Source organism: Crotalus tigris, unplaced genomic scaffold (genome assembly GCF_016545835.1).
Source record: "Crotalus tigris isolate CLP2741 ecotype Arizona unplaced genomic scaffold, ASM1654583v1 scf7180000018825.4774228, whole genome shotgun sequence".
In the NCBI taxonomy this organism is placed as follows: Eukaryota; Metazoa; Chordata; class Lepidosauria; order Squamata; family Viperidae; genus Crotalus; species Crotalus tigris.
Genome location: NW_024097215.1, coordinates 3,682,866 through 3,702,538, shown reverse-complemented (window position 1 = coordinate 3,702,538; position 19,673 = coordinate 3,682,866). Strand labels below are relative to the sequence as shown.

The 19,673-nt window shown below is 43.9% G+C and overlaps 1 protein-coding gene across 3 annotated transcripts in view; it reads left to right on the top strand.

The window, feature by feature from the left end:
* Nucleotides 1-463: 463 nt before the first annotated feature.
* ROBO3 (roundabout guidance receptor 3) overlaps nt 464-19,673 on the top strand; it is a 228,409-nt gene continuing 209,199 nt past the window's right edge. For 2 of the 3 annotated variants that reach the window (XM_039356471.1, XM_039356472.1), the window contains exon 1: nt 464-740. In XM_039356471.1, coding sequence (XP_039212405.1) covers nt 566-740 — 175 coding nt within the window. In that variant the 5' untranslated portion in view covers nt 464-565. The remainder of the gene's footprint in view (nt 741-19,673) is intronic. The other variant, XM_039356470.1, reaches the window with a different exon arrangement.

The following is a 19,673-nucleotide window of genomic DNA, read 5'->3' as shown; positions in this document are numbered from 1 at the left end:
TTCCTCCCCACCCCCCACCCCCCAAACCCCCAAACCAGCAATTTCTGCTCCCCGGCTGCCACTTCTCTCCTTCAAGTCCGAAAGGGTGCAGTTGCGGCTCATAACTGTCCGGGCAGCTCTTTGGGGCGGTTGTGTGTGGGGGGGGGGGTTGGGTAGTGAGTTGCTGACCAGCTCAGACAGACCGGCCTGCGCGGTCTTTTCCTTTCCGCCTTGGCGGAGGTTCTGGGGAGGGCGGGGGTGGGGGGAGGCAGGCGTCGCATTGCTCTGCGCCTCGCCCTGCAGGGAGAGTTATGAATCCAATAATTAAAGCTTTATCGGTGGCAGCGCCTGCCTTCTGCCCGCACGCCCCCCCCCCCGCAGGAGCGCCGGCCCGGCCCAGCCGCGGAAGGAAGGAGGGGACAGAGAACCGGGCGGGCCAGCCAGCCAGGAGGCGCAGAGCAGCAGCAGCAGCAGCGCTGCAGAGGCGGCGGGGACAGGCGCTCCACGCTCGCCCGGCGCCTCCTCCTCCTCCGGATGCCAGCACAGGCGGCGGCGGCGGCAGCGGGCAGCTGGAGCGGCGGCCAGGATGCTGCGCTACCTGCTGAAGACGCTGCTGCAGATGAACCTCTTCGCGGACTCGCTAGCGGCCGGCGACAGCCTGGCCAACTCTTCGGAGCTGCTGCTCAGCCTCAACTCTTCGGCCCTGGCCGCGCTCGGCCCCGGCGCCTTCCTGGACCTGGCCAACGTAACCGGCGGCAACGGTGAGGGGCGAGGGGGGCCGGGAAGGGGCCCCCAGCCTTGACCTGCCGGCTGGAGGCAGGGAGGGCTCAGCCCAAGCCGGCCCTGGCAGCAGCGGGAGGGAGGGAGGGAGGGCGCTCTGTACATGCTCAGAGGCAGGCTTGCGGATGGCGTGGGAAACCGGTCTTGGACGCCGGGTTTTCTTTCGGGGCTCGAGGCAGCCGAGTTTTTCCTTCACTGCCTGCGGCCCCCAACCGACCCCACCCCCGTAATAGAGATAGCTGGGGCTACCCGATTTCACGCCCCAGGGTGGACGTGAATCCGAATTTAGTCACTCCGGTCCCTGCAGTGGTTTCCCATCCCCCACCCCCCAGGGGATCTAAAGATTCAGGCTCTGTGACCTCTTAACACGTGTCAGGTTGGGGGGTTCAGGCCAAAGTCCGGTGGCTGGTTTGGGGGCGAAAAAGAGACGGCTGACTTTTTTTTTTTTTTTGCCATGTGGAGGAAAGTCTGCCAGGGGGGCTCAACGACCGTAGCACTTTCCCACTTGAGGGGCGAGCCTGGTGCCTCCCACCCATTCACACGTGCACGTGTCTCACTCGGGAAAGTCTCAAGAGTGCGTTTCCAAAAACATCCTTTGTTCCAGAATGCTTTTTCTCTCCGCGGAAATGTACCCAGTGCGGACACGTGTCCGCTTCTCCCCACGTGTGTGTGTGTGTGGGGGGGGCTTTTTGATTGGGATCATTACTTTTCTTTCTCGTATTCGAGTGCTGGGAATCATTTAAAAAGGGGGCGGATTTTGTTCATCGGATCCTTGACCATATAAAAGTCTAAGCTGCCCCGTTTTTTCTCGGAGGCCGTCCCGTTGGAAGCCGCCTGGGATTGCAGCAAAGCGGCCGGTGATTTTTTTTGTGCACGTGGGGAGAGCCGACTGAACTCGGAGCCTCGTCTTTCGAGAAAATAGTGGCTCTTGGATTTTCCATAGACTCAAATCTCTAACTCTAAAAAACCCTTTAAAAAGCGAAATGCCCGATTCGCTTAGACCCCGGTGGTCGTGGAACCTCCTTCTCGCAAGCGTCCCCCGACTCCCACGCAGGCACGCGAGCTTAACATTTATTTTCCCCTCTGCAAGATTCAGATACCTAAACCAGGCTGCAGGTCACTAATTGTAATACATAAATAGTGTCTGTGGGCAGGTGCAAAATGCGGTTCCCATCTTAAAATTTCGGGCTGGTCCAGTGCATACTCCACGAGAGGGCGGGAGTTAAAGCTTTTTTTTTTTCCCCAAAAGGTTTGCCCTGTCTGTGCCACCTCTAGCCCTCTTTTAACAAAGAAAAGACTGTGGGAAATCTCTTCTTCAATTAAAAATCCGGGGGCTGGACTAGAAGACCTCCAAGGTCCCTTCCGGCTCTATTCTGTTCTGTTCTACTGTCAGACTAGGGTTTGCTCTTATGTCCCAGTCAGGTCTCTCCAGCTCCCCCCTCCTTCTTCCGCTTCTGAGTTTCCTCCCGTTGCAGTCCAGCGTCTCAGCGCCCGGCAGGAAAGGAAAGGCAGATTAACCCCCCCCCCCCCCCGTAGCGCCTCCGCAGGGAGCTGCAGTTAACCAAGCTCGCCCCTGGCCGCCCGCTGAGCCCCTGCCTGGATCAGGCCCTGCACGCCTTTCCGTTGTGGGGCCTTTCAGACGAAGCGCAGACTGAGGACAGGGTGGCTCTTGGGGTCTGCGACTCTCTAGCGACGCAGCTGATAAGGCGCAGAGCGGGTCAATAGAGAAGCGTGTTGACTTCCTTTGGAAAGGGGGGGGGGGAGAACGACTTCAGGAAAGATCCTAGGTAGGAGTTGTAAACTGACCGTTTTGCGCCCTCTCTTGGCCAAAGCTGGTAATGAACGAGTTCCGGATTTCTTCTTTTTTCTTCTATCTGCTGTAATTCATTCCTTACTAGATTTTGTTTTTGTTTTTTTTTCCCTTCAGTGGTTTCCGATTTTCGTGGAGAAGTCCTTGCAATGTTCTTGGCGAGGGTTTTTAGGTTTGCCATGGCCTCCTTCCTAGGGCTGGGAGAAAGGGACTGGCCCAACTCACCCAACTGGCTTTGTGCCTCTCACAAGCTCCCGCTTTTTGCCCTGATGCTTTAACCACTACACCAAACTGGCTCTTTATGGTAGATATTGGGGCAGAATGCTTATTCCAGCCCATCTCCTTCATTCTGTTCCAAGAGGTGTCTGTAGGGGGTCAAAAAAGGTGATATGTAATTCCAACTATGGCCCCTATGTGTGTCATCTTGACTTTTTTGACCCCTCCCGCCAGACCCCTTGTTCTGTTCTGTGTTAGGGTACCAATGGTTTTTCTCCTTTGAAGTCAAGGGCTCTGGAACTTGTGTGGAGAACTTCAAAAAGCTAAACTAACTCTTGGGATTATATTTTGAGAACTTTCGTTTTCCACCATGTCTTGGTCTACTGTCCCTAATTATTTTATATGCTCCCCTTCCTTTATAGAAAACCAGGGTCCTTGGTTTTGTAGCAGATGTTTCATTACCCAACTAGGTAACATCATCAATGCTATATAATGACTACTCTACCACAGATGATGTTACCTAGTTCAGTAAGGAAATATCTGCAAGAAAACCATCAAGCTCAGACAACACCACATCTGAAGGATGGCCAAAATGATGCCATCCCAGGCTAACATAGTTGGAATAAACAGTATAGCTGATCATTTTCCCATTCAACAGCAACTGAAGCAGATAATTTCCTCACTGACACTCATGCATTGGAATAAAAAAAATTATAAAAATTTGCATGCAAAGAAAGTTAAACTTATCAGGCTAAAGATGAACTTCTTGTCATGCTAATTGGGGTCAGCATTCTCATAGCTTTTTGTTTTTTTTAATCACATGTTGTTTGCAATATGCTTCCAGCTTCATGGCTAGGGTCTTGCTTGTTTTGATCACAACCCCATCAGAATTTGTGTATTCTTGGCAGTGTGATGACAAAACACAGAAGGACACAAGTTCTGATGAAAGATGCTGAGAATTTGCCAAGCACCAAAGAAAATGTATGGTGAGACTCAAAACCAATCTACTCACCTGCCACTAAATATAACCAGTACAAACACAGAAACAATAACAATAGTGTGCTATTTTTTTATATTGCTATAAGCTGCGAAGTTATGTAGAATAAATGTTACCCAAACACTAGCTGTTATCCAAGGAGTCTTTCCTTTTTCCTATTAATAGTAGCAATAATTTGGGGATAACCTGAATTGGTAGAAAGCTGGAGTAGATTAGTCTTCCTCAACCTACTACTCCTAGGTATGCTGACCAACAACTCACAGCTAAATATTGCTCCGAGTTGTGATGTCCAGAGTATCTGCACCTCATCAGGATAACAAAGTGGCTTGAAATGACCTCTAACATTCCTTCCAATCTATTAACTCTCCCTTGGTCTAAGGGCATATTGGCCTGTCCAGTTCCGAGTCACAGTCTCTTATGGTGTGATTTGTTTATTAAATTGAATGGTTCAAGGCAACTCTTTGATGGTTAAAGGAAGGTGAGCAATGTTAACATTTTATTTTCTGGCATTTATGGAATATACTTTGAGCTTTGGTGAAGGTCATTTGGAAATAGCTAAATGAGTGTAAAAAAGCAAAGCCTTAAATTCAGGTCAACTCTTGGTGATTGTAGAGATAGCAATATATATATATTTTCTCCAGCAACAGCACAGATGTGGTTAGTCAATATGTCTTCAACTTCCAAAACTAGCCTGCTGCAGCCAAATGTAGCCAGGAGTGAACATTACCACACACTGCCATCTGCTAAAATGTGATATACATAAATTCAACAGGTGCAGCATTTTCATCACCATGTACATTTGCAGGTGGATTATTTACTGCCCCTTCTTAGAGGTTAGCAGGCTACATCTGAAAAAATAGCAATGGGGGCAATGACGGGCAATTAATTTGCTCATTAAATACTATCACTTAGAGCAATTTTTCTCAACTTTGACAACTTTAAGGTGTGTGGATGTCAAGTTCCAGAATTCCCCAGCCAGCATACCTGACTTAAGAGGCTTTGTAGCCTCTATACCAGTGGTTCTCAATCTGTGGGTCGGGACCCCATTTGGGGTCGAACGACCATTTCACGGGGGTCGCCAAACAACGCAGTCCGCCATTTTTCCCCCTTTTCCTTAGCTGTGCTACTCCCTTTTATTTTATTGGCTTTTGAAAGCCAATAGAATACTCTCTGGAATAGAGTCTAATTCTGTTGGCTTTCAAAAGCCAATAGGAATTATCCAGGCTGTCTGTGCCCTGCTGAGCCTGCCAAAAGTCCCATTCTGCAAACGGTGCTGCACCAGTTGAGTAGTCCTCGACTTACGACCGGTTGAGTAGTCCTCGACTTACGACCGGTTGGGGGTCGCGGCATTAAAAAGGTTGAGAACCACTGCTCTATACACCCTTAGGAAATAAAAAAGAATGCAAGAAAAATAGTTGAAAAAAAACCCCTTAGAATTATGGAGCCGGTGGTAAATTGAGAATGAAATAAATCATGGAAATAGATCAGATTGTTTCCTCTCTGTGGGACTGCAGAACAGGCCTTATACCCCCTGGCCTTGCTTGGGCTCCTTGTCATAAACAGGAAAGCCTTTTTCATTATCATTATTAATTAGTTTTGTTATTAATGCAAATGAGGGCAAATGCAGAGAGTAGCCCGTCTTTTAAGTCAAGGCAGACCTGCTGGGACAATTTGGAGCATCGCTGAGGCCCTTGGATTGATTCTCTCCCTGACCCTCCCCTCCTTTATGCTAATTAGGCTCATTAAATGATGTTTGACTCCAGTGTGTCCTTATAGATGATCTGGTTATGCTTTATCCAGAAAGCAATGAAGGATGTACCCCTTGGGTAGCTGGCGAATCTGCAACAATGGCCCTTTCAACCTGAGATGTATCTTGTCTCAAACTTTCAATTAGTCACTTTTTTAATTGGCAACCATTTTGGGCCTGATTAATTTCCTTGTCTCTCAGACTAATGAGGACTAAATAGTCAATATATTTATGCCCGTGAAAATCCTTCGAAAGCTACTGCTCACTCTGGCCCAGCCTCTCTATTTGCTGTTTCTGCTTTCTATACTTGGAAGAACTAAAGGTGCAAACTGCAAGTAAACAAGCATACAACAAAATGTTCTTGGAAAAGTCCGTTCTCCTAAATCTAAGCCTCTTTCTCCCTCTTGTGGCTGAACTATCCAATGGCTAATGGCTTCCTAACTCAGAAACTATATATATATATTTTCCTCTGAGAAAACTGGCTTCATCACAGGATCGGGAAAATACATGGAATTTTTCTTCCAGCCACTTAGTGGGTAAATTGGCTGCTTGCAGGAGAATGTCAGTTTGGAAATCCTTTTAGTAGCCTCTGGAGAAATTGCTTTATCACATACAGTTATGCAAGTTTTTCATGTGTCTTTCTAACTCTGCGTGCTTGCAGAAAGATACCCCTGCATTGTTTTCCTAGTATTTTGTATTTAATTTGCTTTCACGATTTTTTTCTTTAAAAAGAGACTAATGATGAAATTATCATAGGTGGACAGTTCTTGCATTCCTTTAATTATCAGGTGGCAAAAGTTGTGCAGGAAAATTGTGACTTTCATTGAACAATAATCTTATTGACAATGCAACCTCATTCTCCATTTTCTGTTAAATCCTGAAGGAGAACAGTAAGAAGAATTTTGTTTTTCAGAGAAGAAAAAGTGGCCAATTACAAAAGCCTTCAGAGTGATTGGATCAATCGGAATAGAGCTGGAGGGGCCCTTGGAGGTGTTCTAGTCCAACCCCTGTTCAAGCAGGAGACCCTCTACCATTTCAGACAAGTGGCTGTCCAGTCTCTTCTTAAAAACCTCCAATGATGAAGCACCCACAACTTCTGAAGGCAAGCTGTTCCAGTGGTTAATTGTCCTCATTGTTAGGAAGCTTCTCCTTAATTCCAGGTTACTTCTCTCCTTGATTAGTTTCCATCCACTGTTTCTTGTCTCGCCTTCTGGTGCATTGGAAAATAAGTTGACCCCCTCTTCTTTGTGGAATACTGCTATCATGTCACCCCTAGTCCTTCTTTTCTCTAGATTGGCCATACTGAAATCCTGCAACAGTTCATAGTATGTTTTTTTCTCCAGACCCTTAAACGTTTTTAGTTGCTTTTCTTTGCACTTTTTCCAAAGTCTCAACATCTTTTTTTGCAACGTGGTGACCAAAACTGGACCCAGTATTCCAGGTGTGGTCTTACTAAAGCTATATAAAGCATGTCACAGAAAACAGATAAGAGCCTTTTATGCCATTTCTAACAATAAAGTCAGCTAAGAAATCACAACAAGGGAACTTTTCAAGGTAGCTTGTGAATAAGCACAATGGAAGTCTTTTTTTTAGAGAAGAAGAACATTTAGAAGTGCCAAGGCAGGTTTCAGCACATTGTGCCTTCCTTTCTTTTCCTTTCTCATGTCTAAGAACTCTCTGCTAATTCATTTTTGAGGGTTACCAACTAGCATCCAGAGATGGTACCAAGAATGGTGGGATCCAAAGTAAGAGGCAACGTGGAGGCTTTAACTCTCTTCTTTAATTGGTTTCCCCCTTCCTCTTCTGTCCTTCTCCTTCGCCTTCTCTTTTTCTTTCCATTTATTCTTGCCACATACCTTAGCAGCTGTGGCTTCTAGTGCCTCTCTTCAAAAGAGTTGAAGTGTAGTTTAGAAGAAAACAGTTCTGTCTAGAACTGCCTGGAAAGGTTAGTGGGGGAAGTGACTGCTCAGGACATTTGCTTTTTTTAAAAAAAACCACCCACCTTTTCCAAGATAGAACGTAGAGCTGACTGCGAAGGTGGCAAATTCCATCTTCTGCCCAAGTGGTACCTTCATAGCTTTTTGCAAAATTAGCCCTTCCTTTGTGATCTGTGGCAGCTGTGATAGGCCAGAGTGCCTTTGAGGTGCAGTGGAAGCCCTACTGAAGCAGAAAGTCATGCCAGCAAATAAAAAAAGGTGCTTTTAGAAAGTGAAAAGGGAAAGGAGCAGTCCTGGCCCAAGCTGCCTGCCTCATTATGAGCTGCTTCTGTGATTAGCATGGAGCATCAGAGCCGGCTCGAAGACCCGGAAATCTTTATGCATGGAGCGTGTGTGGCATAAGCAGCAGGCCTGCTGCTCGCAGAGGGAGGTGCCTTTATTAGCACTGCCATTTTCCCTCTGCTCTGAATTCACCCCATTAACATAAGCTATTTATCAGGGCGATTTGACAGCCAAAATAAGCATCGGTGGGGAGTGGTGTGGCTGGTGACAAAGGCTATCCTTGGGGAAGACGGAACTGTATTAAGGTTTTTGTTCTGGGTATGTGTGTGTGTGTTTGTGTGTAAAAATGTGAGCCTGTTCTCAAAGTTTTACAGTTTGGTTCTAAGCCCAGCTCTAAAGGCCAGAATGCCTCAAAGACCTTTTGGGATGTTACTCTTTAAAACATGCATGGAGAATTTCCAGCTCTTGACCCAAATACAGCCAACAGGGGTTTCCCATCTGTTCTACCAGCTTCGACCCCCTTTATCCTAAGCCAAAGGAAAATGCATCCATCTTTAGTCAGCAGGGAAAGAGTGGGAATTAACCCACTAAACTGCAAGCTAACCAGCAAGAACTCAACTTATCCTTACCTTGAGGAAGATCACTTATCAATGCGAAATTCAAACTTCCATGTTTAAAAATCTGTTTACAGTTGAGCTTGCTAGCCTCTTGCTTTAGAGTAGATTTATCCAAGTTGGCAGCGTGTATAATCCTGTCACTCTGTGGGATAAGGATGATTTTAGAATTGTAGTCCAGAACAACTGGGGATCATATTAAGGAGAATTGCTCTGATCTGAATGTTTCTCCAATCTGTTGCCTTTCCCGTATGAAGACTTCGGCTCACCCAATTTTCTTCCAACTTAATGCTGTCTCTGTAGTTTCAGTTCATGTGGGAAACGGCCATTTGGGAGCGGGGTGGAAGAAACATTAAAGAACCCGCCTGCGTGGTGAAGTTTTAATCTTTCTACTTAAAAAATCACTGATGGAATGCCAAAATGGCGAATTATGGAGGGTTTTTTTTTACATGAGGGGCTTTACTTGAGAGTTTTTAACTGGGTGGCTGTGTCTTTCCCTCCACCCCATCACCCCTCACAACCCTTGCTGTCACACGGGGAGGACCTTTTCTCCATTACCTTGGCAACAGCCTCTTTCTCGGTGGAGGGCCATCAGCAGGAACCAGCCAATCCATAAGAATCACGCTGAGGGCTTTCGGTTGACTGGGATTGCCACATCGGCTTCCAACAAAAAATATTTTTTTTTTTAAAAAAAAAAATCTAACTCAAATGTGTCTGGGAAGTGATCCAGTCAAAGAAAGAAGACCCAGTGTCCAGAATGGGCTTACTCTGCTTATTTTCAAATAGCAAGCAGACATTGCTATCAGAACCGTACTTTACTGATGTCAAAAGTGGACCAATGGACCTTAGCCTACTTCCAGACCCCTCTGACTGGGGAGATGTTGAAAGGAGGTCAATATTTGGGAAGCCCCTGTCATGGCCTACAGCAGTGGTGGCGAACCTATGGAACGTGTGCCAGAGGCGGCACTCAGAGCCCTCTCTGTGGGCACGCGTGCTGTCGCCCCCATCCCCACCTCCCCTATGGTTCCCTCCTCACCAGCAGCCCCCCGGGAGGAGAGTTGCCCCTGGGTGTGGCCCGCGCGGAGCAGCGCAACCAAGGACATGGCAGACGGGCAGTGGGGACAAGACTCCACCCTCTCACCCCATTGTGCACAGATGATGCTGCGGAGCGTGGGCGGAGGGCGTGGCCAATATGGCGCTGCTGGGCCGCCTGCGTGGAGGCGGTGGAAGGCCCTGCAGGCAGGTGGGGTGGAGGGTGGAGCAGGATGGTTTTGGGGCACTCTGTCTCTAAAAGGTTCGCCATCACTGGCCTATATCATTGCAGTGGGCTTATCTATTGAAAGACACGTGCGTTATTCTCTGCAGGAGCCACGTGTGCTACAGAAGAAAATCCAGTGGAGGTTCTTCTGTTAGAAGACATCTATTTGAAGTCCAATAGAAAAGATAAAAGTTCCTAAGAAGAAAAAGCAGCGGCCTCTTCAAACAATGATCAGAGTTTTCTTCCCCTGAGGAAGAAAGCTTCAGGTTGTTTTATTATTATTTTTTAACTTCCATCTTTTTTGTTTCCAGATGACAGAAGGTTCTGTTTTTCTTTTCTTTTTTTATAACAAATTTTATTGTTTTTTTAACTTTTACAACAGAATGCTCAAGACACACCGTGGTGATTAGGTGATCAATCATCCAAAAACAAAATCATATAATAGCTCAAGTAAATACATTAAATGTTCCCTCTCTATTTCCCTCAAATAATATAACCTGTTTAACATAATCCATTTCTACATTGCATATCTATAAATCCTAATCCTGTTTTGAACTTTATTAATTTACAGTTACCATAGTCCAATTTAATCTTAGGTAAACCTATTATCACTTCGGGTATCCCTTCTAAAATGCTAATCCAGATATATTCTAATTCATAAGCTCACAAATCATTGATTTTTATCACAAATCTCTCTTATTTCTTCAGGTAGCATTTAAATCTCATTCAAATAATTATCACGTCTAAAAAAAAAAGAACACACCTATTACTACACAAAACATTGTCTTACTAACTTAACACACTCAATTAGTTGTTAAAGCAATCCGAATTTCTAAAAACCTCTTTCATATTCTTATTCTCATTCCATTACAAAATAATTTTCATACAAATAAACATGCTATTCCAAAAAGTGCTTTTCTGTTGCATATCTCCCCATCATTCTGCAGCTTCCTTACCTGCTCCCATCACGTGATCTGGAAGATACATACAGAAGGCATTTAGCCTGGGTGTCTTCCTCCAGGATTTAAGTAAAGAGTGGGAAATCAGGAAGTCCACAGACTGCTGGAGGGAGGACAAGAGGGTAGAAAATAGGGCAGCCCAATTCTCAGCAGCCCTTGTTACCCAGGTAAGTGAAGAACGGCATGCTCAAATAATCAGTATTGCACCAAAAACATTCCTTTCCAATAAATTCAGTGAAAACGTACTGATTTTTTAAAAAAATGTAAAATTTTAGCTAAATGCCAGCTGAGATCTTACACAGCTATTATTAGTCAGAATTAACAGTATTGAGCTAGATGAGCAATAATACGATTTAGTGTAAGGAAGTTTCCTATGTTCTTGAATAATGTGTGTGTGTGTGTGTGTGTGTGTGTGTGTGTGTGTGAGAGAGAGAGAGAGAGAGAGAGAGAGAGAGAGAGAGAGAGAGAGAGAGAGAGAACTGAGTTATCCTGAGTTTAAGATATTATTTAGGGCAGTTGAAAAGTTTGGGAAACTAAGAGGCAGCTTCATTGACCCCACTCTTTGGACCCCAGAGGTGAGGGAGCCCCCACTCTCCTTACCTTTCAGAAAAGTTTGAAAATATGATTCTGGGGCCTTGCTTGGGGCTCATGGAGCCATGGGGCTTGTTGGTACCTTGAAGGCCCTCTCCCTGCCTTTTAATTAATTTTTAATGTTGAGCTTCAGGCATCTTGGACTCTTTTTAAATTTTATATATCGTAGAGATTTTTTTGTTCTATATTTTATTTGTACACTGCCTAGAGTTCCTCTGGAGGGAGATGGATGATTTCTATGATAGATAGATAGATAGATAGAAAGATAGATAGATAGATAGATAGATAGATAGATAGATAGATAGATAGATAGATTAGACAGAGATTAGTTAGAGACAGATAGATAGAGATAAATAGCTAGCTACCTAGCTAGGTAGGTAGATAGATAGATAGATAGATAGATAGATAGATAGATAGATAGATAGATAGATAGATAGACAGACAGACAGAAAGATAGACAGATGATAGATAGATAGATGGGTGGGCGGGCAGGCGGGCAGGCAGGCAGGCAGATTTTATAGAGATTAGTTAGAAAAAATAGAGATAGATAGATAAATAGATTAGCTAGCTAGCTAGCTAGCTAGACAGGCAGGCAGGCAGATAAGCAGATAGGCAGATAGATAGATTTTATAGAGATTAGTTAGAAAAATAGAGATAGATAGATAAATAGATTAGCTAGCCAGCTAGCTAGCCAGACAGGCAGGCAGGCAGGCAGATAGGCAGATAAATAGACAGATAGATAGGCAAATAGATAGTCAAGACTGAGGCCATGGCTGTCATTTAGATCAGCCAAGCTAAATGAATTCTCTCTTTCAGGAAGCTCTTTACAGTGGCAGATCACAGAGGGAGGGGTGGGTGGGAAGTAAAGTTCATTCCATCCTTCAACGACAGCTGCTGCATTTAGAAGCTTTCCCCCATGGTGGAAATCTTGTGCACCCCTCCAAGCCGCCACCTTCCCACGTGCTGCTCCATGCTGCGCACACCAGGTACTTGATTAATTAGTAGCTTTGTTTCCGGGTGACCAAATGGAGCTGAGATGTCGCTCTTCGCCAGCAGGGAGGGGAGCCGTTGTGGTGAGAACGCAGCAAGACATGGGATGAGTCAATAATCCATAGGAAGATATATATGACTTTGTCCTGCTGGCAGTTCCCTAATCTTGGGAAATCTTGAGAAGGCAATATCCTTGTCAGTCCAAGGAAGATATAGGAAGTGGCTACTGTTTCATTCTATAAGTCACTTGTATTGCATCAGCTGGGTTCTGGCTTCTTAGGGTGTCGATGCGTATGGGCATCAGAGTTGCAAAGGTGTTTGGCTGTGTCCCACAATCAGATCATTTTCTTTTAATTGGAAGAGGGGTTCCTAAGCTGGATACCCCTCCCCTCCTTGCCTTTATTTTTGCACTTTATGCATTTAATCAGGTAAATCTGTTTTTCACCATATTCAAGCCAGTGGGTCATCTATTTACAACAATCAGAAGTTCCCTAAATCGTGAATAACCAATTCATGGCCCATAAAGTCCTTTGTAATCAAGTTTACATTACATTACATAAATCTATTACATTTATTTATTTATTTATTCAACGTCATGCTTTATTTTCTATATATTTTTTACATTCACACTCAGTTAGACATCACAGGAACAAATATTGGGTTAGATAGGCATTGGATATAGCAGAATCTTTTTTTATAATCTTCCAAATGAGTGTATCATTTGACAAGAAACAACCGCCACTTGAAATAAGAAGCTTGATGCATTGTGTTTCTAAGTATTATTATTAATATCAGAATGAAAGCCCTCCAGTGTTAATCAGTCCATTCCTGACTAGTTCAAAAATCCATCATTGATCAATAGATGTTCAATTAAATATTTGGAGTGTTTGAAAGACATTCTTGTAAGTAGAGATGGTAAGGCTATCTCTGCTAAATACAAAATCCTAGTTCCATATTCCCACTCTATTATTTTGTTGTTGTTAATTGCGAAGTCATGTCCGACCCATCGCGACTCCATGGACAACGTTCCTCCAGGTCTTCCTGTCCTCTACCATCTTCTGAAGTCCATTTAAGCTCACGCCTACTGCTTCAGTGACTCATCCAGCCACCTCATTCTCTGTCGTCCCCTTCTTCTCTTGCCCTCAATCTTTCCCAGCATTAGGCCCTTCTCCAGTGAGTCCTTCCTTCTCATCAGGTGGCCAAAGTACTTGAGTTTCAACTTCAGGATCTGGCCTTCTAAAGAACAGTCAGGGTTGATCTCTTCTAGGACTGACCGGTTTGAACGCCTTGCAGTCCAAGGGACTTTCAGGAGTCTTCTCCAGCAGCAGAGTTCAAAGGCCTCAATTCTTTGGCGCTCAGCCTTTCTTATGGTCCAACTTTCACAGCCATACATTGCAACTGGGAAAACCATGGCTTTGACTATACGCACTTTTTTTGGCAGGGTGATGTCTCTGCTTTTTAGTATGCTGTCTAGATTTGCCATAGCTTTCCTCCCCAGGAGCAAGCGTCTTTTAATTTCTTGGCTGCAGTCCCCATCTGCAATGATCTTATTTAAGAAATGGAATATGGACAAAAGGGCCATTGAAAGCTGCTTTGATGTAGTACTTAAGGCACCAGGCTGGAAACCAGGAGACTGTGAGTTCTAATCCCACCTTAGGCATGAAAACTGGCTGGATGACTTTGGGTCAATCACCAGGAGATTGTGGGTTCTAATTTCCACCTTAGGCATGAAAGCTGATTGAATAACTTTGGGCCAGTCAGACTTTCTTAGCCCAGCCCACCTCATAGGGTTGTTGCTGTGAGGAAAAGAGGAAGAGGAAGTAGAATTAGGTATGTTCAGTGCCTTGAGTTACCTATAAAGTAATAAAGGTGGAATAAAGATTAATAAACAATGTCTAAAAAGTTACTGCTCCTTTTAAATCAGTGGTTCTCAACCTGTGGGTCGGGACCCCATTTGGGGTCGAACGACCATTTCACGGGGGTCGCCAAACAAGGCTGTCCACCATTTTTCTCCCTTTTCTTTGGCCACGCCCCTGGCACCCGGTGATATATAAGTGGTTGGGGGTCACCACAACATGGGGAACTGTATTGTGGGGTCATGGCATTAGAAAGGTTGAGAACCACTGTTTTAAATCATCCTTTTTTTGGATGAAGAAGCCATGTTTATAACATACTACTGTTCTCCATCAGTGTTTGATGTGTTTTTAAATATGATTGGTTGCTTTAATCACATAGTTATCACTGAATCTGGGTTGTTTTGCCTTGCCCGGATCTTTGCTGGTGCTTCCAATCCTTGTCACTAATGGAATGAAACTTCCAGTGAAATAGAATTTGTGTCTTGGTTCTAATGGCTTTTTAGTAGATTCCAAGTCCATGTTGATGTCGCCATGTGGTAAACACTGGCAAAGATCACACATACACATACAAACACAAATCTGATGAACAGCTTGTACCGATCCTCTTTCAGTGTTTTGTTTTCCTTACAAATTGGGCTGTGCCCAAATTAACTCAGCTCAGCGAACTCCCAACTTATCTACCGCAATGATCCAAGTGATGTAATTATTCAACATGCATAACTCTCTGCAGGAGTCTATAGTATCTGGTCACAATAGAAGGATAATTCAAAAGGTGGATTAAATGACAAAGTTTCTAGCCCATGTAAGAAGCTGAACCTTGCCCATAGTTAACCAAATTTGGCCTGCAGCCACCCAGTGAATTGGAGGGTTTTAGCTTCACTGGAGTGAATAATGGAGGCTGCAGCTGAAGTTTGACTTCTGACTCTGAAAAAAAGGAAAGCAGCAGATCAGTGAAAATGAAAATAACAAATACCTGTATGATGAAACCTAACAGATTTAATTGCTGGGGTGAAAACATACAATAGTTTAAGAAATTGGGAAACAACCTAAATGTGTTTTTAAAAAGTACTAAGCAGACTGATTCACTATGATGAACAAAATGACAGCATGATATTCAGGAAACCTATAAAAAGACATTGGGCAGTTTCAGATGACTTAACTATCAACCACTTAATATAAAATTATAGTACATAGCCAGAGCTGGAAAGCAAACAGATCACCCCATCTAATTGACAAACCGTAAAGATTAAACTTTATTTTCTCAATAGTAACAGAGGCTCAAGAAAGCCAGTTTGGTGTTAGTAGTTAAGGCAGGGGGTGTCAAACTGCAGGCCCATGGGCCGGATGCGTCATGCCAAAACCGCGCCCATCCCATTGCCGGCAATGGAAAAAAAGTCATGATATGTCACGACACGTCATGTGACGTTGCGAGTTTGACACCCCTAAGCTAAGGCGACTAGAAACTGGGAGACTGTGAATTCTAGTCCTGACTTCAACCTGAAGGATGACATTGGTCCAATTCCTCTGTCTCGGCCCTAAGAAGGAAGCAATGGCAAATCATTTCAGAAATCTTGCCAAGAACAGGGACTTCACTCATAGAGAACACAGACAAAAAAACACAGGTTCAGCAGAAATGGCCACATCATATCCTTGTCCTTAAATAACCCAGAGAGAGAGAGAGTTTTGTTGGGATGGAAGTTGCAGCAGATGTGTGGTTAGTAAGAATGTGGGCCCTGTGTGATTTGCACATACTAACCCCCAGCCTGGAGTCTTTAGAAGGCCAGTCAGGATCTGGCCTTCTAAAGAGCAGTCGGGGTGTTACTGTCCATGGGGTTTTCATGGCAAAGATACTGGAGTGGTTTGCCATTTCCTTCTCCAGTGGATCACATTTTGTCAGAACTCTCTGCTATGACCTGTCCATCTTGGGTGGCCCTGCACGGCATAGCTCATAGCTTCACTGAGTTACACAAGCCCCTTCATCACGACAAGGCAGTAATCCATGAAGGAGTCACACATCTTAAAGTTGCCAAATTGCCAAGTTTAAAAAACACTGTTCTATAGTTTGGTCTTCAGCGTTTCTTAATAGTTAACTAATTGGAGAATTCTGGTGCAGATCTGAGTTGAATTTGTATGAAAATTTAGGCTTCTGAGATTGTGCAATTGAATGAGGAGCAAAACAATGACCTTTCCAGTTTCTAAGAATTCAGGATTGTTCTGGGGTAGACTCAGCTCCTCACCAAGACTTTCATACCAAAAGCCACCGCAGTTTTGATGCCCAGCCAAGTGTCCTTTAGAAGGTATGTGCCTGATTTGGACCAAGAAATAAATGTTTTACGTTATTGCTAGCAAATATACACTGACCTCTCCTTTTCTTCATGGTGCTGGAAATTGCCCAGATTTGCCCAGAAATATTCATTCTCCACCATCCCAAAGTGAAGTCCGCTAACATCCATACCCTGAACCTCACTTCAAATTTTGTATTCACGTTTTTTTTCCTTTTAGGACAAGGGACACAGTTCCCTAAATATTCCTATTTTATTACTTACAATACTTTTCTAGCCTCCAGGGTAAACTGCATCTGATCCGAGAGAATGATTATGATACATCAGAATGTAATTTAAGCGTAAGCATCAACCAACATTTCTCACTTCCAGATTCTCTGACATGAATTGCTCTTCTCTTTCTTTTGTGAACTATTTCTTTGATGCATTTCTATTCCATAGAGGAGCGCCAGGCACTCGCGTCCAAAAGCTCATATTTCCCTTCAGTAAACATATAGGTGAGAGGCTAGCAAGGATGCAGAAGCTCACAGCATCGTCAACCCTGGAGAAAACATCTGACTGTTTGCCCAGGCTGAGATGAAACATTAGCAAACCGGAGAGTTTTACAGCTGTCACTAAGTAATTAATTATTTTGCATAATTTGATTTCCAAAGCGAGTATTTCTGTGTAGGGCCAGCTTCACAGAGACTCTAAGGCCCAAAAATAACCAGTGCTGGGAATAAAACATCTGGCTTTTGCAGAATATTGAGAGAACAGACCATTCAGCTCTTCTCTTTCCCCTTTCTGCTTATATGACATCCTTCATGGACATATTCATCTTCCTTTTAATTGTTAGTCATGCTCTGAGTCCATTTCTGTATCCCTCTCAGCAACCTGCTTTACCAAAGAGGGATAGACCACCTAACAACAGCAATAGCACCTAGACTTATATACCACTTAATAGTGCTTTACAAGTCTCTCCAAGTGGTTTACAGAGTCAGTCTATTGCCCTCAACAATCTGGGTCTTCATTTTACCAGCCTTGGAAGGATGGAAGGCTGAGTCAACCTTGAGCTGATTAGGATCGAACTCCCGGCAGTGGGCAGAATTAGCCTGCAATACTGCATTCTACCACTGTGCCACCAGGGTTCTTCTTACCCCAAACTAAAGCTTTCCTGATGTGTTGGGACTACAACTCTCTAAGCTACTACAACCAAAGACTGGACATTGTACGACTTGCAAACCAAGCACATCTGGAGTTGACAGAATGGGAAATAAAGTAGGACTACAAACACAGTTGAGAGAGGAATTTCTATTGCTAGATAAGTCAGCTGCTAAACCACACCTGTTTTTTTTTACCCTCTTTGCCAGTTGTTAAGTAAGTCCCTGTGGTTGTTAAATGAATCACGTGATCATTAAGAGAATCTAGTTTTCCCCTTGATTTTGCTTGTTGGAAATTGTCTGGAAAAGCCACAAATGGCGACCACATAATGCTGGGACGCTGCAACTGTCATAAATACATGCCAGTTGCCAAATGCCTGGATTTTGATCATGTAACTGTGGGGATGCTGCAATGATCATAAGTTTGAGGATTGATCATAGCTCACTTTTTTTCAATGCCATTGCAATTTCAAACAGTCACTAGACAAATGATTGTATGTTGAAGTTTCCCTATATTGGATTATTTTAACATTTGGTTCTGCACTAAGAATCCTGTTTGTTGGGTAGGCACTCCCCACATGCTTGTCCCTAGAATTAGATAAACTTTATTGTCATTTTTTTCCTGTGGGCACAACCGCACACATTAAAAATGAAATTTAGTTGCTTCCTCTCAAAAGTGTACATGTACACATTTAAAACATACTATATACAACATAGATATAGAACAGGGGTAGGCAACCTTGGCTCTTTTATGACTCGTGGACCAACTCCCAGAATTCCTGAGCCAGCATGGCTCAGCTTGGAAACCTCTCCCTTCTCCCTCAGCATGGCTGGCTCAGGAATTCTGGGAGCTGAAGTCCACGAGTCATAAAAGAGCCAGGGTTTCCTACCCCTGGTATAGACCTACACTCTTACATATAAGTAACATATAAATATTAATAAGGTCAGCCCCTGGAGAGCACATCAACTGCCATCTTGGCCTTGTAAAAAAAATAAGGTCCATTTTGTCTATAGAAATTTAGGATATACCCATTCATCTTTCCCCATCGTGTGCTGTTCCTTGCTCCTGATAAAGCTCTAAGTATTATGTTGGTGAGCAATTGGAAACTGGGAGCGCCCGCCACATAGTATTTTATCTATTTTAACCCAGATCTGGAACACCTAAGCTGGTTATTAACTGTCTGTTCCAGGAAGAAGGGAATTCCCCCCAGCCTACAGTAAATGCTACTCTTCCCAATTAAAACATCTGCCCCAATTTATTGCTCAAATCTGACCATTGGCAATGTCCTGCCTGTGTTAATTGGTCCCATGTCAGTGTTTTTACAGAAGGCAAGAGTTGTTACAATTGCTCAGGGCGGTGTGTATCTAGCGCTAAGAAGACTGTAAGGCATATTTTCTCTATTTCTTGACTCCCTGGAAGTTCCCAAGGTCATCTTCTGTAGATGAGAAACGAAAAAACTCTAGACTGAAACTTCAGGGACTGGCTCAGAAATAAGGGCTGCTTCCAAAGCATCAGTCTTTATTTGTGGGCAGAGAAACAGCAGGAAAAAAAAGAAGGAGGGGGGGAAACATGGTAAATTCCCTCGGGCAGAAGTGATATTGCTAGTAGAAAAAGGAAACAAGTGGGTTAGGAGAAGAGTATAAGATCAACTTCCTGTGGCTTCCATGACAGCATTAATAGAAAAACTATTTCCCCAAATTCTCTACTCTATTTAGTTTCCATGCAGTGAAATTTAAAGGAGAATGCTACTGTTTTGCTTCACACTTCCGGGGTGGATTTATATGAGACCTTCTTCAACAGTTCTCAGGAGCCTCAAAGCATAAATGATTTGCCAAGTTGTCCCAAAAACTTGATTCTGAGAAATGGATCTTACATGTGCTTGCATAGCTGAATAAGCATTTGGACCCATTTGTTCTCAGTGCTAATCTGATACTGTAGTAGGGAGAACACTGCTTTTTTTATTTTATTCCTGATATTTGTAATCCAACAGTTGGGGAAAACCAACTGGCTGGAGATAGACTTGAACTGTCCAGCATTTTAACTTGTAAGCTGTACTCACTTTTAGTGCTGAAGACATCTTAAGCTGGGTTGCTGGCTCTTGATTTCCACCCCCTCCCATCTAATAAACCCACAAACCACCAGCTATTTGTTTCATTGAAGGCTACGTATTATGCTGACTTTTGTTTTTTGAAAGGGTTTGTTGTTAGTTGCGAAGTCGTGTCCGACCCATCGCGA